At 46.5% G+C, this 18,447-nt stretch overlaps 2 protein-coding genes across 4 annotated transcripts; both read left to right on the forward strand.

The window, feature by feature from the left end:
- Positions 1-302: 302 nt before the first annotated feature.
- DHPS (deoxyhypusine synthase) lies at positions 303-7,287 on the forward strand. 2 transcript variants are annotated; one of them, XM_081003221.1, is made up of 10 exons: positions 303-460; positions 2,008-2,238; positions 2,965-3,129; positions 3,456-3,577; positions 4,220-4,316; positions 4,719-4,805; positions 5,198-5,303; positions 5,503-5,606; positions 6,382-6,507; positions 6,658-7,287. In XM_081003221.1, the coding sequence occupies exons 2-10, from the start codon at positions 2,035-2,037 to the stop codon at positions 6,751-6,753; spliced, it is 1,107 nt and encodes a 368-aa protein (XP_080859347.1). In that variant the 5' UTR covers positions 303-460; positions 2,008-2,034; the 3' UTR covers positions 6,754-7,287. The 2 variants fall into 2 exon arrangements, with proteins under 2 accessions (XP_080859347.1, XP_080859348.1); XM_081003222.1 differs by lacking the exon at positions 303-460 and adding an exon at positions 481-761.
- A 5,209-nt stretch (positions 7,288-12,496) lies between these two features.
- LOC308475763 (tigger transposable element-derived protein 1-like) lies at positions 12,497-17,832 on the forward strand. 2 transcript variants are annotated; one of them, XM_081003113.1, is made up of 3 exons: positions 12,497-13,753; positions 15,120-15,259; positions 15,866-17,832. In XM_081003113.1, exon 3 carries the CDS (start codon positions 16,097-16,099, stop codon positions 17,795-17,797), a length of 1,701 nt encoding a protein of 566 aa, XP_080859239.1. In that variant the 5' UTR covers positions 12,497-13,753; positions 15,120-15,259; positions 15,866-16,096; the 3' UTR covers positions 17,798-17,832. The 2 variants fall into 2 exon arrangements, with proteins under 2 accessions (XP_080859239.1, XP_080859238.1); XM_081003112.1 differs by having other exon boundaries at positions 13,686-13,899.
- The last annotated feature ends 615 nt before the right edge of the window (positions 17,833-18,447 follow it).

An 18,447-nucleotide genomic window follows, 5' to 3' on the forward strand; every position in this document is an offset into this window, starting at 1 on the left:
GAAATCTGTATGCAACAGCATAAACTTGGAAGGGGGAATATGTTGGGCGTAAGATTCCTGCTTTGCAGGGGGTTGGACCCTTCCCTTGCCTCCCTGCCCCCCGGGGACCCACGCACTGCCTGCACCTTCTCAGATGCCCAGGTATCTCTATGCAGCCCATACCACTTCCGCCCTTACTTGAAGCTAACCGCCGACGCAGCGCTGCGCCTGCGCTTTCCGATTTTTCTCCCCCGAAACCCCGCCCACTTCCTTAAAGGAGCAAGAAGGAAAGAAACGCCGAGCCGCGCGAGCGCCTCCCCCTCCCTCCCTCCTGTCGCTGGCGTTTAACCCCTTCTGCTCCCTTGCGCCGCCATGAGGCGCTTCCCGCGGCATCTCGGTGAGGCGGAGAGCAGAGCGCCTGCGTAGAACCAGCGAGGGGAGCGAGAGGAGGCCATTGGCTGGTCGGGCCCGGCTCTATGAGGTAAGGCCGCCGTTCCCTTCGCGCGCTGTTCCGCTCCCGGCCCCGCCGCCGCCGCGTGAGGGGCAGAAGGGGCCTCCTCGCAAGCCGGCGAGGAGAGCCTTCAATACTCCTCCTGACCGGGGAACATGGCGCTAAGCAAGCCTACCCTGTGGTGACAGGAGCCCTTTCAGTTCCCTGTCTTTCTCTTTTTCTCTCACCCACACATTCCCCCCCCCTCCGTAATATTTGGAACCGACCCTGGGCATTATGCAGGAGGCGGCGGCGGCGGCAGAATTCCGGGCTGTACCACTTCAGGTCGCAGGTGAGCCCCGCCTCGCGCTCCCGCCCCCAGGCGCATGCGCGCGTTGCCGCAGACGAGGCAGACGCTTCGGGAGCCCGGTTTGCCAAAGCTGCCTGGGCGGGGCAATACTGCGCTGTGGGCGGGGCGAGGGGCGTGGCCGGGAAAGTGCTTATTTGCATTTCTTTTTCCCTCCTGCTTTGAGTGCATCTGTTGAATGCATCCCAGGGATCATCTAGACCAGCCCCCTGCAATGCAATAAAGTAATAATAATTACTATTCATCATTTAATAATAATAATTCTTCATAATTTAATAATAATAATTAATTAATTAATTAATTAATTAATTAATTCTTTGTCATTTAATAATAATACATTAATTAATTCTTTGTCATTTAATAATAATAATAATTCAGCATTAGTTGGCATCCCTCTGACAATAAAGGAGTGCACCTTTGGGGATGAAGTCAAAATGTTGGAAGGTCATATAACCCAAGTCCCTGCAATGCAGTAAGGATTAACAATGGCACCATATCATTGTCGGCATGAGCACTGTGGTTGGGGTTGCAGCGCTGGTCGTGGTCTTACATCATGTCCTGCCGCTGCTGGCCAAGAATTTGAACCGCTGTCTGCATTTTTGCTCAACTGGGAAGAATTGTTCAGGGACGTTCTTCATCGCGGTTGTGTGGGGAACGAGCCTTTCCAGAGTACTTGAAGTTGACAGACGGTGCAAATTGCTGTTTCCACAGCGTCTGAAACTCCCATTGTTCTACAGGCATTTTGCGACAGGGAATTTCATTAGCGCAAGAAGTTTCTGAGCTCTGGGCGCAGTATTGCACCTGAGATTTCGGATTAAGACTGCAGAGTGGAAGGAAAGGAGGATCTTTTTTCTGCCTCCCGCTTCCAGCTACTCTCTGAAGACAGGAGAAGAGATCATTTTAAGAATATTAGGGGGGTGGGCGGGGAAAGGACTAGGCCATGTGAAAAATGAGCATAATATTTTAGCTGCAGTAAATGCATTTTCAACTTTGTATCCTTGTTATTAAAAAACGTGCCTAGACATTCTATTTTTGTGCCCATAACCTAGGTTTAAGGTGCCATTTAGCTCCCAGCTTTCATATCTCAGTTTCTAGCACTTGTGTTTCCCTTTTTGGAAGGGTAGAAATCTGGGAGGTACTTTATCACTAAGATTCTGTAATACTCACATGGCGAAAAGTTTTGAAAGCATGCTTTTCCAGGAGTCTTCTTAATTAACGATCTTTGTCCTAGGGTGCCAGCCTCCCCAGTGTTCACCTGATGGAGAATGTGGCAGGCGACCTACCTGCTGGGGCAGTGGCTGCTGTGCTGAAGCCCAGTGAGGGACTACCTGAGGGGAGCTTGACAGTGCATGGCTATGACTTTGACTGTGGATTAGACTATCATGCCTTGCTCCAGTCTTACCTCACCACAGGTTTCCAGGCTACCAGCTTTGGGCAGGCTGTGAACGAGATCAACCGCATGGTGAGTAGCCAGGATGAGTCCCAGTGGTGAGAACTGTGTTAGATCAGGTGGGAAGGAGGGAAATTGGGCTGGATCTCATAACTGTGGAGTTAGCTTGCTGCTTTGCTGCAGCACGTAGAGGCCTCTATAAATTCCTGCATGTACGCTCTTGTGTACATCACAGCATTCTTCTCTGACACCGGTCAACACCCATCTACACATACAGTGCTAAGAGTTAGCCAACACTGAAGTTGGCTACTTTTTTTTACCCTTTCCCAGCAATATTCCATAGTCCTATTAGCTCTAAGCCTTGGGTGTGAACAGTATTTTATAAGTCTGAGCTGGTATGATGTTCATAAACATCTACATTGATTGATAGGAAAGTCCTACTTTGATTGCATGGATTGAGAACACACAGTCAATACCTTCAGTGACGTCAAAAACTGCAGTTTACATTTATCTCCCTTTCTGATTATCACGTTTTCTGATTTAAAGTGGCAAAACCAGTATTTTTCTCCAAATCTGCATATTTTGTGCATTGATGCTTCCCTCAGTTCTCTACAACCATTCACCAGTTTTTGTTTTTGTTTTGCTTCCTTCATATGTCACTAGCAAACTTCTTGCTGTTTGTACTTAGCTATTTAGGGTGATGATGTGCTAAACTTGGTGGTGCTGCCATTTAGTTCAATCCCTGAATTGTGCTGTTGTGCTGAAGCTTGATTCAGATAGTTGGGTTCTTCCTTGCAGATAGAAGCGAAGCTGACGCCACTGGCCGAGGATGAAGGGAACCATGCCGACTTGAATCCCTGTTCCCGCCACCTAACAGGCTGTACAATCTTCTTGGGCTTCACTTCCAACCTCATCAGCTCAGGTGTCCGTGAGACCATCCGCTTTCTGGTGCAACACAACATGGTATTGTCCAAACCTGGGAGGTGTTTCCTCCTTCTGTATATCAAGGAAAAATCTTCCTTTTCAGTTATGTGGTTGTGAAAGGGTAGAGAAGAATCCCTGGTGTTCTACACCAATATCATTCTTGTCTCCCTTGTATGTTCTTATGATAAACATTGTATGCCGTCTTCTAATGGGCTGGAGAGAACTTTAAAGGAACTACCTCCGCTTATGGGAAAGAGATACTGGCTACTGATGCTTCATGACTTAAGGATGGATTAATCCCTTTACAGAACTCATAGCTGCAAGTCTTAGCAAGCACTATAGACCACATTCTTTGGTTTGTGTAGGTGGATGTGCTGGTGACCACAGCAGGTGGTGTGGAAGAAGATCTCATCAAATGCTTGGCACCCACTTACGTTGGAGACTTCAGCTTGCGTGGAAAGGAACTACGACAGAGTGGGATTAACAGGTACCAGCAGGGGTAGTGGGGAGGGGACGGGTGCGGGTGGCGCTGTTGTCTAAACCACTGAGCCTCTTGGGCTTGCCGATCAGAAGGTTGGTGGTTTGAATCCCTGCGACGGGGTGAGCTCCCCTTGCTCTGTCCCAGCTCCTGCCAACCTAGCAGTTTGAAAGCACACCAGTGCAAGTAGATAAATAGGTACCACTGTGGCGGGAAGGTAAACAGCATTTCCGTGCACTCTGGTTTCCATCACAGTGTTCTGTTGCGCCAGAAGCGGTTTAGTCATGCTGGCCACATGACGCGGAAAGCTGTCTGTGGACAATCACCGGCTCCCTCGGGCTGAAAGCAACATGAGCGCCACAACCCCATAGTTGCTTTTGACTGGACTTAACCATCCTTTACCTTTACTTGTAGTGGGGAGGGCTGATGATCTGATGGCCACCGTTGGAAAACAAGATGGGTGACTTTTTTGTGACCAAAGAAATTGACCCCTCCTGGGTTTCCTCTGGTTTGTATGATCCAACCAGTCTCATACTCTGCTGCAGGGAGGGGATTGACTGTATGTTTTAACTTCTGCGGGAGGAAGGAGCAAGGTAGGGGCAAAGTCCCTAGCCAGGCTTTACTTCCCAGCTGTGTCCTCCTCTCCTCCAGGATTGGGAATCTGCTGGTGCCCAATGACAATTACTGCAAGTTTGAAGACTGGCTGATGCCAATCCTGGACCAGATGGTGACAGAGCAGGACACAGAGGTGAGAGCTGAAATGTTAGGAATGGTGTGCCTTTGTGCTATTATTCTTTCTCCACCCCCCATGTATACCCCCAACGTGGTAATTGCAATAGACACTTGAGAGCTGTCTGCCATGAGTTCTGGCCTCATCTTTGGAAAAGGAAAACTCCCAGCATGGAAGAGGATGAAACAGCAACGGAGACATGTCTTATTCTATCTAGTTTGTGATCTCAAGGCCATCCCCCCCCCCCCGCCAGTATTGTTGGGTTTCTTATTTGCTCCCACATAGAGGATTTTTCTTTTCTTTTTCTTTGAAATCGCACGTATTAAGACTGTGCAGGTTCACCCCGGATCTTAGCTTGTCCACCAATCTGGGGAGAAGTTGGCATAGTCTGAAGTTGTGGTCTGTCTCCCTGCTTTTCAGGGGGTGAAGTGGACTCCATCAAAGTTCATTGCTCGGCTTGGCAAGGAAATCAACAATCCCGAATCTGTCTATTACTGGGCACAAAAGGTAGGCTGAGGAAGTCTTCTGTGTTTTAAGTTCCATATCTCGCCTTTCGTTAAGATTAGCGTCCAGTAATCTGGCTGAAATGCTGCTTGTTTGTCACTTCCTGATGGGATGCCTGCCTTCCACTCTTCAATCATCTGAGGGTCTGTCCTATGTATGTGATATGGCATAGCCTATTATTTTTCTGGCTTCGTATTCCCATTCATTTCCCATCTGGTAGCCTTGACCCCTACCATCCAACCATTAAGGCATAGTTCTGTGTTGTGCATTTACTACTTTTCTGCATTTCAAGTCTGTCTCCCATTCCCACGCTCTGCCCTCCCTTCCAAGATACGTTAACCTCTGCCATATGAAATGCCCACTTCCGCTTATAATGCTAATTGTGTTCCTGGCAGAACAGCATCCCTGTACTGAGTCCAGCGTTGACTGATGGTTCCCTGGGGGACATGATTTTCTTCCACTCCTATAAGAAACCAGGCCTTGTGCTGGACATTGTGGAAGGTGAGCTGAGATTTGTGCAACATAAGTAAGTCTCTCCATGGTTTCTGTTATGTACCTACCACTGGTTTCTACTTTCAGAGGAAGGGAGACAGCTAGTGGAATCTGTATGCTGTGTACCAGACATTCTGGGTCTACCAACCCCCAAAGTATGACGCTGTTTACTGTGCTGCTTGTCTAATATTTAAACTCTCTCTCTCAGATCTGAGGCTCATCAATACGCAGGCCATATTTGCCCGGAAAACAGGAATGATCATCTTGGGAGGAGGACTTGTCAAGCACCACATTGCTAACGCCAACCTCATGGTGAGGCAGATTGTGCAGTAGGAACAAATGCACAGTGCAGAAAGGCAGGGTTTGTTTGGGGTGGAAGATGTTGCAAAAGCATGGGATGCATTTGTAGAACAAAGATTCATGGGTTGAGATGGCATGATGCTGCTGCTTGCTTGCTGGCTTTGGGCATGGGGAGCTATTTCTAAATGCTGTTGAACTTCCATTAGCCTCAGCTGACATGGCCAGCGGTCAGCAATGAATTCATATGCTCCATAAGTCCTGCCAAGCTATATAGGCTCATTGAACCTATTGAGCCTTCAGTGGTTCACCCCAAGGCACCCCACCCCATGCAGCTTTCAAGAGCCTCCCAGGCTGAGCCCTGGAAGTTGCTGATATTTGGGGGAAGGGAGCCCATATTTCAGTGAATGAGTACACATTTTGCACACAGAAAATCTCAGGTTCGGTTCCTGCCATCTCTTTAAAAGGATCTTGGCCACGAGGAAAGAACTCTGTATGAAATCTCATAGTGCTTTTGTGCTAATTGGACCACTCATCTTAAGTTGATATGCTTTGTATCCCAGTTTCCCCTTCCTCTCCCCCCTCCAATTGCAATTAAAAGATCAATAAACGGACCACTTGTCTTAAATCGATATAAGATAGTTTTGTATATTCATCTGCGCTTATCTCCAAGTCCATATGTGGAACAGTTGTATTTGGTATCAGATTTGCTGTGCAAGCAGACCTTTGGTTACCACTGAGCCAATTCTGCTCCATATGCCTGATGTCATCGATTATTGTACCTCCTCAGAGAAACGGTGCTGACTTTTCTGTATACGTCAACACGGCACAGGAGTTTGATGGCTCGGACTCAGGAGCTCGGCCTGACGAAGCAGTTTCCTGGGGGAAGATCCGCATGGATGCCAAGCCTGTCAAGGTACATGTGGGGGAAAGGAGGGGACTGACAGATCATGGTATTGGCAGGGGTGGGACATGGAACTTGCCATCGGCAAGACCGGTGAGTTTTAGAGTAAACAAATGAAAAGCTCTTGAGGAGAGGCACTCTTTGGTATTCTTCTCTTGACAGGTTTATGCCGACGCTTCCCTGGTTTTCCCACTGCTGGTTGCGGAAACCTTTGCACAGAAACCAAATGCCTTTGCTCCAGAGAAGCAAAACGACTAAGCTGTGGACTGCTGCGTGCCCATGTGCTTCTCCCACATACCACTGCAGCTGCTGGCACCTGCACTGAGACTGTTTTGCAACATCGGTTTGGATGAATGGAAGGCAGTCGAACCATTAGCACAACATCATTCTCCTCCATGCTGAATAGAAGCTGAGCCCCAGTCTCAGAAAGCGGCGGTCTGTTACTTGTGTGTAATCGCAACCCATCCTCCTCATGAGCCTGTCGAGAGGATAGTGTTTCTCTCTTTTTGCTCTTGTAAACCCTATATATTCTGAGACACTTGGTGATATACCTGACTCTCCAGCATGCTGTTTTCATGATAGTAGGATGGTCCTTGGATTCTGAAGTTGACATTATTTTTCTCCCTTTAACAACTGGCCCAGCATTATCTCTCTGTTCATGGCCTCCCTGCCCACTTCATTTTAATTCTTGGATTTTCTTCTCTGTCTCTTTTATTTACTGATATGACGTGTGTCCATCTGGAATCTGCTTGAGATCCCCCAGCCTCCGAATAAACCATTGTAGTCTTTAAATGTATGTGGGTGCTTTTGTTTTTGCTAGAGTTGGCATACTGTGCCCAAAACCCAACTCTTAAAGGCCTGCTCTTCTGTGGGCCTTATAACTACAAGGGAAGGCTAAAGAAAATCAGAGCAGTTCATTTTTGCTTGGCTGAAATGGGTAGTTGGAATCTTCCTGCTGAGGAGAATTTTTATTTATTGAAAGTTGAGCTTCAGCTTGGATATACCATTGAAAGAAATGAATTGCATTGTCGGTTGGCTTGAGCCTCAAAGGACATTCACACCTGTACATTAATTCAAGTTGACAGTGGAGAAGGGGCTGTAGCTCAGGTGTGGTGTACTTGCTTTGTTGTAGTAGTAGTAGTAATAATAATAATAATAATAATAATAATAATAATAATAATAATAATTTATTATTTGTACCCCGCCCATCTGGCTGGGTTTCCCCAGCCACTCTGGGCGGCTTCCATAGAAACCAAAAATACAGTAAAATATCACAGATTAAAAACTTCCCTGAACAGGGCTGCCTTAAGATGTCTTCTAAATGTCAGGTAGTTATTTATCGCTTTGACATCTGATGGGAGGGCGTTCCACAGGGCGGGCGCCACTACTGAGAAGGCCCTCTGCCTGGTTCCCTGTAGCTTTGCTTCTCGCAATGAGGGAACCGCCAGAAGGCCCTCGGTGCTGGACCTCAGCGTCCGGGCAGAACGATGGGGGTGGAGACGCTCCTTCAGGTATACTGGGCCGAGGCCGTTTAGGGCTTTAAAGGTCAACACCAGCACTTTGAATTGTGCTCGGAAACGTACTGGGAGCCAATGTAGGTCTTTCAAGACCGGTGTTATGTGGTCTCAGCGGCTGCCGATCTTGTAATCACAAGATCCTACATTCAGTTCTTAGCATTTCATTTAAAAGGTTCTGAGATAGCAGTGTTGCCCCAGAACATCACTGTCAGTCCAATTACATGGTAGTGAGGGAAATGGACCAATGGTTTGTATGGTATGCAGTTTGTATAGTTAGAACTGCATTCATAAATTGGATCCACATCCAAATGCATATCGGACTGCAGATTCAGTCTTCTCCACATTGTATTGTTTCAATGGAAGGTGTACCCCAATACACTTCCATATAGGGGATGGATGAAGATGCATATATGAATAAACACCCTCGCACATATTCCATTTAAAACACAGCTGTACTCTGTCCCTCAGGTGTGCATTTAAATGCACAAAACATACCTGACATTTCTTGCTGTATACATAAAATTGTATGCCTGTCGTCACGCAGCCGCCATTTGCAGTATTGCATCACAATCCTGGATTTGCATGAAGTAGGAGCAGTATAGGGGAGCCAAAGAGAAGACAGGCTGCCCAACACCACCAATGGCCTGGTGATGGTGAGGAGAAAAGCAGTTTAGAACAGAAATAGAGCTGAAAGGAAAATGGCAGTTTTAAGCAATGGCCAAGGTTTGAGTAAAGTACCTTAATACAGTTGGAATATTTGAAGTCTCTGCATCCTTTATCTCGTAACGTGAGGCAGGAATAGAAGGAGAAGTTTTGAGTATAACAAAAAGGGAGAGACACTGGAAGTGGGGAAGTGACTGATTTAAACAGTCTGGTTGTGGAGAGAAACGGAGAGATTTTAAAAAATGGCAGAGCTTTGAGTAAAGAGCAGGAGATGTGGCCCTTTAAAGAAGGTTTGCATACAACAAGAAGGAAGATTGGAAAGGCTCTGTTGTGTTAACTTTTTGGTATTCGCTTCTGTGTCGTACCCATCTCTGCTATTACTCCTACGTTTAAAAAAGAACTGTCCCAAGTTCCCGCATCCCTATTTTATTCAAACCACTGCTATTTAAAACCACCATTTCCACCCTGACTTTGTGCAAGGCCAGGATTGAGATTATGAACGATAAATGCTCTAAAGAGAGCTGCACTGTGAAGGTGAAAACCAGGGCAAAACAGAACTGCAGGATAGAAGAACGTAGCTTTATAAATGAGATTGAAAAGGTCAAAAGCAAGCTTAGTAATTGCATAGGGTGAAAAGTAAAAAGTCTAGGGTGCTAATGGTGTGGATGGCAGAGGTTTGGTGAGCAAGCGAGCAAGGGCACAGCCCCTTGTGTTGCATACTTTTTCATTCATAGCTTTCTGGCTGGGGGTGGGGTTCCAATTTGGGTCAGGACCAGTGGTTTCTTTTCGGGAGGGGCACAGGGGTATGCATACACCTAAACATCTTGTGAATCTTTGTACTTTTGTCCATTTACTGTATTTATTTTTCCCTATTTGAACTATAAAATGGTGATTTTCTTGAGTCAAAGTGAGAGTACCCCGAAACATTTTTTTTAAAACAAGCACTGGTCAGGACCCCCTGGTTTGGGTAGTTAGAAGGCCTTTTCCCCAATGCAAACTGCAGCCATAAGGAGCTCAGCCTAGATCCAAGCCACAATTGGAAGCCCCATGCCAGTATCCCAATCCAGATGGTGTGGGAACGAAGGATCTTCTACTCAGGCTTTTTTAATAGTTTTTTTTCCTTTGAGGATGGGTTAATTTCCTTGGGTTAGATTCAGACCGGGCATGCTCCTTCCTTGTGGGATGCTGCGGAGAGAAAGACAGAAAAGTGGGTGGGAAGGTGAGGCTGGAGGAGAAGAATCAAAGATATAAAAGGGTAGAAAGAGCCATTGCATTCGCTGGATGGGGCATAGAAGAGTAATACTACCTGCATTTCAGCCTCATCGTTGGGTTTGCAGTGTCTAACACTTTCTGGGTCATTTACAAATTTTTCCTTTGAAGTGTTTATTTCACTCATTTCCCAAAAATATTCTTAAGTTTCACACTTAAGCGCTGTGAAACTGCAGCAATAAGCCCCACATAGACAGAAATTCCAACATGTTGTTCTGTTAGAATGGGAGGCACTCCCAAAACCTCAGGAAGCTGAATTCCTTCCTTTGTTAATGTAGAATGCAGATTCCACGAAATGGAAATAAGTACAAATGTTGTTGTTGTTTAGTCATGTCCGACTTCGTGACCCCATGGACCAGAGCACGCCAGGCACTCCTGTCTTCTACTGCCTCCCGCAGTTTGGTCAAACTCATGCTGGTAGCTTTGAGAACACTGTCCAACCATCTCGTCCTCTGTCGTCCCCTTCTCCTTGTGCCCTCCATCTTTCCCAACATCAGGGTCTTTTCCAGGGAATCTTCTCATGAGGTGGCCAAAGTATTGGAGCATCACCTTCAGGATCTGTCCTTCCAGTGAGCACTCAGGGCTGATTTCCTTAAGAATGGATAGGTTTGATCTTCTTGCAGTCCATGGGACTCTCAAGAGTCTCCTCCAGCACCATAATTCAAAAGCATCAATTTTTCGGCGATCAGCCTTCTTTATGGTCCAGCTCTCACTTCATGGATCCCTTCATAGATCACTGCCTTGCTGTGGCGAAGGGGCTTGAAGAACTCAGAGAAGCTATAAACTATGCCAAGCAGGGCACCCAAGATGGACAGGTCATAGTGGAGAGTTTTGACCAAACGTGATCCACCTGGATCAGGAACCGGCAAGCCACTCCAGTATCCCTGCCAAGAAAACTCCATGGACAAAGACAACAGGCATATACAAATGTACCTGCTGCCAAGTCCATAATTGCTCCTATGGAAAAGAAGGTAGCAATGAAATCATTGTGTTTTCCAGGCTTAAAGATGTTATATGGCGCAAAGGCCATACGAAAAACAGTCACCGCATTGGCAATTGAGGCCAATGGCATCAAGTCCTGGGCAAGGATGATTTCAGAGGGTAGGGACTCCTCATCGTTTAATGAAATGCATATAATGTTGATTATCTTCCTTGTAATTCTACACATGGAACAGGCATCCCAATCCCTACAATGCCAGGTTTGTTGCTGCCCAGGATGTTCTCAACCTGCCACACTCTCCATTCAAGAGCCAGGACAAAGGCACCCAGCTGAAAACAGGATACCCTGCACAGCAGCCATAATTGAAAGGAGCCATAATGTGCCTGGGGTGGAACTTTAGCTTTGGTACTGGGAAGGCTGGCAATAGAAGGCATGCTGGAGAAAAACACAGACAAAAGATAGCCATTACATACTTAGGCACAGTATCATATGGACATCTCCTAAAGTTTGAGCAAATAGTGATCTGCAGCTAAAACAATGCCATCGTTCTAGGACGAATTCTGCATTTTGCCCCTTGAGACGTAGGAATGGAAAAGTCTGCTCAACCTGTAATCCTAGGTACCAGGAATCAGACTTCCCCCAGGGTGAAGAAATTGTACAACTGCACAACTCCTTTTGTTGCATGGACCCCCTTCATGCAGATAAGGGGGTTCTTGACTTGTCCACTCCTCCTCTGCATTCTTATGCTCCCCTCCCTTCCCTCTCCATTGTTAAAATGTCAGGTCCAACCAAAGTTACACATTCTACCCTTGAAAGAAAGTTTGGTGCAACAGACCAACTAGCTACTGTTCCTGTTCAGGAAAGAATCCTTTCTGACTTTAGTCCTCATTCTCTCTCTCTCTCTCTCTCTCTCTCTCACACACACACACACACACACACGTCAAAAGCCTACCAACTGGCTCTCAGACAGGACAAAAGGAACTACAAGTCAATTTCTTCTTATCTGAAAAAACACTGCTATGTTGGTGGGGAACTGAGGAGTGCTGCATATATGCACCTACAGGAAATCAGTTCTTTAGCCAGCCTCTGGTACACAAGAGCTTTTTTTCAGGGCTTTCTCTATGGCGTGTCTGACCTCAGATAGGACCTGAGAAGACTGAAGCTGGTCTGAGCACTGTAGCAACTACTCCTTGGAGTTCTGAGGCAGTTAGAATGCAGCTTGCTTTGAAGGCTCAGGACAACACAAATCATAACTCCAGGGTACTGTTCATTTGGAACATTTGGCAACTGCTTGGAGGCAGTATGCTTTTGAATACCAGTATGATTCTGGCACTTTTAAAAGACACTTTTTTTGTTAGATGTAAGCTTATGCAAAGATTGGGTACAAAATGTGGAAATAAACACCCCAAGCTGCCAGTTCCAAAGGAATGAGCGAGCAAGATTTGAAATAAACGAATAGACAAATGAATAAATATTGAGTTGTTTCCATTGGGTTTGAACCCCACTTTGAATTACAGCAACTTGATTCAGTAGTCCTGGTGGATCAGACTCAGGATCCATCTGGTCCAGAATCCCTTTTTCTAAAAATAAAAAGCTTTATAACAATTCTGTGGGGACAGACATTTACTATCTCCTTATTGCAGTGTGGTAGAGGTGTGCAGATGTCTGTGTGAAATAATTTCTTGCTTAAGTTAAGACCACTCTGTAAATTCATGGAGAGGGGGACCTATGAGTCAGAGGTTTCCCAGCTCCTTGATTGCTTTCCTGGTCACCCAAATATCAATTCTCCCTACTGTCGCTGGTCCCTAGGTAGACTCTTTTGCAGTTCACTGATTTTCATGTGCTATGGACTCGTCATATTTGTTTGTAGATTTATAAAAAAATATGCTACAAATATTTTTTTTCTGCATCTGCTCGTGGCGATTCCTTCCATTATAAAACATGGGACTGAAAATATCCTGCATTCCAGAGCAGATTCCCAATTTGAACCCCTGAATGGGAGACAGCCCTCTTGTTCCAAAGATGGCTGTCGCTAGAAGGTGCTTATTTTCCAATTAAAGTCGTGTGTGTTGCTGTGATTGCCTTGGAATGAAAACTCCCTCATTCTGCAGCAAGAATAGAATAAGAAACTGCTTAGTTGGAGATGACTAAGCCCAGCGCCACCAAGTGACAGAAACGGACAATAATGTCATGCTTAGTTGCTGCATTTTTAAATGCACTCCTTGCACACACAGCTCTGAGGTACTGTTGGTAGGAAGTGGCCTGTGTTTCAAACAGATCTTGCTCCTTATTTGCTCAGTGATCTCTAGGGCACTTCACCCAGTCTACAAGGCATGAAAAACATCTTTCCTAAGCCACAGTAGCAGCAGCCGCCCACTGGAATGGTTTTACATCGTTTTAAAACAAAAACGTGGGACGCGGGTGGTGCTGTGAGTTAAACCACAGAGCCTAGGACTTGCCGATCAGAAGGTCAGCGGTTCGAATCCCCGCGACGGGGTGAGCTCCCGTTGCTCAGTCCGAGCTCCTGCGGCTTTGTCATGCTGGTCACATGACCCAGAAGCTGTATGCCGGCTCCCTTGGCCAATAAAGCGAGATGAGCGCCGCAACCCCAGAGTCGGTCACGACTGGACCTAATGGTCAGGGGTCCCTTTACCTTTACTTTAAAACACCTGCTCCATATCCCCTTCACACCCTGAGATAAAGACCAAATCAAGGTTATGCCTTCTGCATTGTGACAGATGACAAATTGTGACAGCCTCACTGTTGTCATGAAGGCCATGAAGTCTCAAGCTGGCCCGGTCAATGTGGCCTTGGCATTGAAGTCTCCCAGGACCAGGGGTGCCAACTTGAATCAAATAGGAGGAGGGAGGTAAGCCCTACCCCACATAATCAATCACAGCATCAATTTTGTGGTCCCCCAGGCCCCTCAAATATTTTATTGGGGGCAGGGCTTTTTTCAGGGGGAATTCTCTGGCATACAGTTCCAGCACCTGTGAGGGTTCCAGATCCTCTCAGGTGAGTTCTGGCACGTCAACTCAGGTGAGTGCCATGGCCATTCGAAGAGAAATTGTTCATGATGAGTTCCAGCCCTTCTTTTTCAAGAAAAATAGCACTGATTAGTGGACCTGAAGGGACGTCAGCCTCTAAGAGTTGGCTCCTATGCTCAGTACCAACCTCCTGGGGTACTTGAACACACTCAAGACCACCTCAGTCAAGTAAGCGATTAGACAACAGCGTTGGCAGTACACCTAAATCAGGCAGAGTCTGTCCTAGTATAGGGCTGCCATATGTCCAGAATTTCCTAGACATAGCTGGGATTTGGCCACCGGAAACCGTGTCTGGGTAGAAATCATGGAAGTGGCAAATTACCTTAAAATTACCTCTTGGCAAATTACCTTAAAAATAGCTCAAAAACTTCTTCTTTTTTGAGATTTTGCAAAAAAAAAAGAAAAAGAAAAAGAAAAAAGAGCAACAACTTTTGTGTCTGGATTTTCACTTTTTGAAATGTGGCAACCCTATCCTACTAGTCCAATGAAAAGTACAGGCCTTTATGACAGGCTGTATATACTGTGGTTTCAGTCTCCAAGGTAATTAATTTCCTACATGCTGAGAGATCCTGAAAGAATAGCGCCGCCAAACGGTTTGAATGTGCCTTCGGCATGCTGCAATTAGCAGCAATACTTTGGGCTGCAAGAAGCAAAATTGTGTTGAGAGGCAGGACAAAGGGGAAAAGGGATGTGGGCATAGGGGCCACCTATTTGATGTGACAAACCACTCATCAAAAGTTCGGGAAAGCACCAATGAGCCTCCTCAAGAGCAGGGGCTGCAGATGTAATAGCCAATTATTTTTGCTTAATCGGTTTTCCACAGTAAGAGGTAATGATGACAGTCTTTGTATGCTGCTGTCATGAATAACAGTGGTACCTTGGTTGTCAAACACTAAAAATCCAGAAGTAAGTGTTCCGGTTTTTGAATGTTTTTTGGAAGCCGAACATCCGATGCGGCTGTTGGCTATTGTTTCTGGGGCACCTGCACCAATCAGAAGCTGTGCCTTGGTTTTCAAACACAGTGGTGCCCTGCAAGACGAATGCCTCGCAAGGCGGAAAACTCGCTAGACGAAAGGGTTTTCCGTTTTTTGAGCTGCTTCGCAAGATGAATTTCCCTATGGGCTTGCTTCGCAAGATGAAAACATCTTGCAAGTTTGTTTCCTTTTTCGTAAAACCGTTAATATCCAGGGTGCATTGCTTGAAGAGGTGCAGTTGCGACTTGACTTCGAGGAGCAACACATTGCACGCGGTGTGGTAGCCTTTTCTGAGGTTTTTGAGGACTTTGCTGATTTTTGAAGCTTTTCCAAAACTTCTTTTGCAGCCGTTTGGTAAGTTAAACTTTTAAAACTTTTTTGGGGGGGTTTGGATTTTGGGTTGGGGTGTTTGGAATTCAAGGACTTGGTGTTGGGGAGAGGTTTGCAAGAATCTGGGAGCTTGTGTGTGTTTTTTTTGAATTTTTATGATTTTCTGTGACCATTGGGGCACTCTGCTGTGTTTTTTTTTAAAAAAAAATTCTGGGTTTGAATTTCTGTGTGGTGGGTGGCTGGGGGAACAGTTGAGGAGGGGTTTGCAAGAATCTGGGAGCTTGTGTGGGTTTTTTTTTGAATTTTTATGATTTTCTTTGACCATTGGCCCATGTTTTTTTTCAAAAAACATTTCTGAATTTGAATTTCTGTGTGGTGGGTGGCTGGGGGAGCAGTTGGGGAGGGGTTTGCAACAGTTGGGGAGGGGTTTGCAACAGTTGGGGAGGGGTTTGCAACAGTTGGGGAGGGGTTTGCAACAGTTGGGGAGGGGTTTGCAACAGTTGGGGAGGGGTTTGCAACAGTTGGGGAGGGGTTTGCAATTTCTGTGTGGTGGGTGGGTGGCTGGGGGAACAGTTGAGGTTTTTGAAGACTTTGGTGATTTTTAAAGCTTTTCCAAAACTTCTTTTGCAGCCATTTGAGGATTTTGAAGACTTTGGTGATTTGCAGCCATTTCGTAAGTTAAACTTTTAAAACTTTTTTGGGGGGTTTTGGATTTTGGGTTGGGTGTTTGGAATTCAAGGACTTGGTTCTGGGTTTGAATTCCTGTGTGGTGGGTGGCTGGGTGCTTTGGAATTTTTTGGGTGTGAAGCACTGATTTTCTTTTTCTTTTTCTGAGTTTACGAAGCTAGGAGCTGTGCTGCCATGGGACCCAAGAAGACTGCTGCTGCAGAGGCCGGCGAGAGGAAGAAGGAGAAGGTGACGCTGGAAATGAAGAAGGAGATCATCCGGAAGCACGACGGTGGAATGTGTGTGACAGACCTCGCCAGGGAGTACGGCAGGAACCCATCGACCATCGGCACCATCCTGAAGATGAGGGAGAAGATCCTTGCGACTGATGCAGCCAAGGAAGTCACCAGGATCGTGAAGAACCGCCCAGCTGTTCTGGAGGAGGTCGAGAAGTTGCTGCTCATCTGGTTAGAAGAGAAGCAGCGTGCAGGGGACACAGTGACTGAGGCCGTGATTTGTGAGAAGGCCAAGGCCTTGCACGCAAACCTCATCCGGGAACAGCCAGGAACCTCAGGCGAGCCAGAAGTCTTCAAGGCAAGCAGAGGCTGGTTTGACCGGTTCAAGACGAGATCTGGAATCCACAGCGTGGTCAGGCATGGAGAGGCTGCCAGTTCTGATGTTCCTGCGGCTGAAGACTTTGCCTTGGAGTTCCTGGAGGCTGTGAAGACAGAGGGCTACGTTCCACAGCAGGTCTTCAACTGCGACGAGACCGGGCTGTTTTGGAAGAGGATGCCCAAAAGGACTTTCATCACTCAGGAGGAGGCCAAGTTGCCTGGCCACAAGCCCATGAAGGACCGTCTGACCCTGCTCTTCTGTGCCAACGCAAGCGGCGACCTGAAGATCAAGCCCCTGCTGGTGTACCACTCGGAGAACCTACGGGCCTTCAAGAAACACAAGGTCGACAAGGAGCAGCTGAGTGTCATGTGGCGATCCAACAGTAAGGCTTGGGTCACACGTGTGCTGTTTGTGGACTGGGTCAATCTTGCTTTTGGCCCTGCTGTCAAACAGTACCTGCTGGACAACGACCTGCCGCTGAAGGCTTTGCTTCTGATGGACAATGCTCCTGCTCATCCTAAAGGCCTTGGGGAGGACTTGTTGGAGGAGTTCAGCTTCATCAACATCATGTTCCTGCCGCCTAACACCACGCCACTGCTCCAGCCGATGGATCAGCAGTTCATCGCCAATTTCAAAAAACTATACACCAAGGAGCTTTTCAGGCGATGCTTCGAGGTGACTGATTGCACCACCATCACCCTGCGGGAATTCTGGAAGGACGACTTCGACATCGTCACCTGCTTGAAGATGATCACCACGGCCTGGAACGGGATCAGCCAGAGAAATTTGAATTGCGCTTGGCGCAGCCTGTGGCCGGACTGTGTGGCACCAAGTGACTCTGATGCACCAGAGTCAACAGTGGTGCAGGACATTGTTGCCTTGGGGAGGACCATGGGCCTGGAGGTCACAGAGGAGGACGTCTGCGAGCTGGTGGAGGAGCACGACCACGAGCTGACCACCCAGGAGCTGGTCGAACTGCAGGCAGAGGCTGCGCAGGAGCAGGCCTCGCTGGAAGAGAAGGAAGCAACTGAGGAACGGCTGTCCTCCAAAGAACTGAGGGACATTTGCCTGAAGTGGAAGGATGTGCAGGTTTTTGCAGAGCGGAACCACCCTAACAAGCACGTGGCACATGACCTTGCAAACACTTTTGATATGACGGTCATGCCGCCTTTCAGGGAGGTGCTGAAAAGGCAGATGAAGCAGCAGACCATGGACAGGTTCTTAAGCAAGAAGCAAAGAGTGGAAGAGGAACCTTCTTCGAGTGGTCCCCCAGAGTCTTAGAAAATGTAATGTACACTTTGTTGATTTTTAAATGTTTTTCCTGTCATGTTTAGAAACTTAATTTATTGTTCCTTCAGTTTTTGAAATGCTCTTTACAGTATGTGTGACTTTAAAGAGCACTTAATAAACTCTTGTTGTACCAAATCTGGCTTTGTTTGGACTTTTTTTGACCATAGGAACACATTAATTGAATTTCAGTGCATTCCTATGGGATTTCGTGCTTCGCAAGACGAAAAATTCGCTAGACGAAAAAACTCGCGGAACGAATTAATTTCGTCTTGCGAGGCACCACTGCATTTCGGAAGTCAAGCACACTTCCGGAACGGATGAAGTTTGGTGCTTCTCCCCCCCCCACCCCCAGTTTATTCAATTTATTCTGTGTTTTTGTTTTTGAGGCTTTTTCAATTAATTTTGTGACTGTGTGGAACCCAGTTCAGCTACTGATTGATTGATTGATTGATTGATTGATTGATTGTGTGACTGTGGAGATGGATAAGAGCCCCCCATCCAAACAATGACTATCATCAGTGCAGGTAAGATTTTTTTTTTTTTAATTTTTATCATCCACAATACTGTCTTATTTATTTTATACTACAGTTCATTGATTATTGCTTTCATTTTATGGATCAATGGTCTCGTTAGATAGTAAA

This window comes from Podarcis pityusensis (genome assembly GCF_964106645.2).
Source record: "Podarcis pityusensis genome assembly, chromosome: 4".
Lineage (NCBI taxonomy): Eukaryota > Metazoa > Chordata > Lepidosauria > Squamata > Lacertidae > Podarcis > Podarcis pityusensis.

What these genes read in the sequence shown, in the direction of transcription:
- DHPS (XM_081003221.1), top strand. Translation starts at nt 2,035, where the DNA reads ATGGAGAATGTGGCAGGCGACCTACCTGCTGGGGCAGTGGCTGCTGTG. An exon ending in CGACAGAGTGGGATTAACAG is followed by an intron (nt 3,578 to 4,219) that starts GTACCAGCAGGG and finishes CCTCTCCTCCAG; the next exon opens with GATTGGGAATCTGCTGGTGC. An exon ending in TCTATTACTGGGCACAAAAG is followed by an intron (nt 4,806 to 5,197) that starts GTAGGCTGAGGA and finishes TGTTCCTGGCAG; the next exon opens with AACAGCATCCCTGTACTGAG.
- LOC308475763 (XM_081003113.1), top strand. Translation starts at nt 16,097, where the DNA reads ATGGGACCCAAGAAGACTGCTGCTGCAGAGGCCGGCGAGAGGAAGAAG.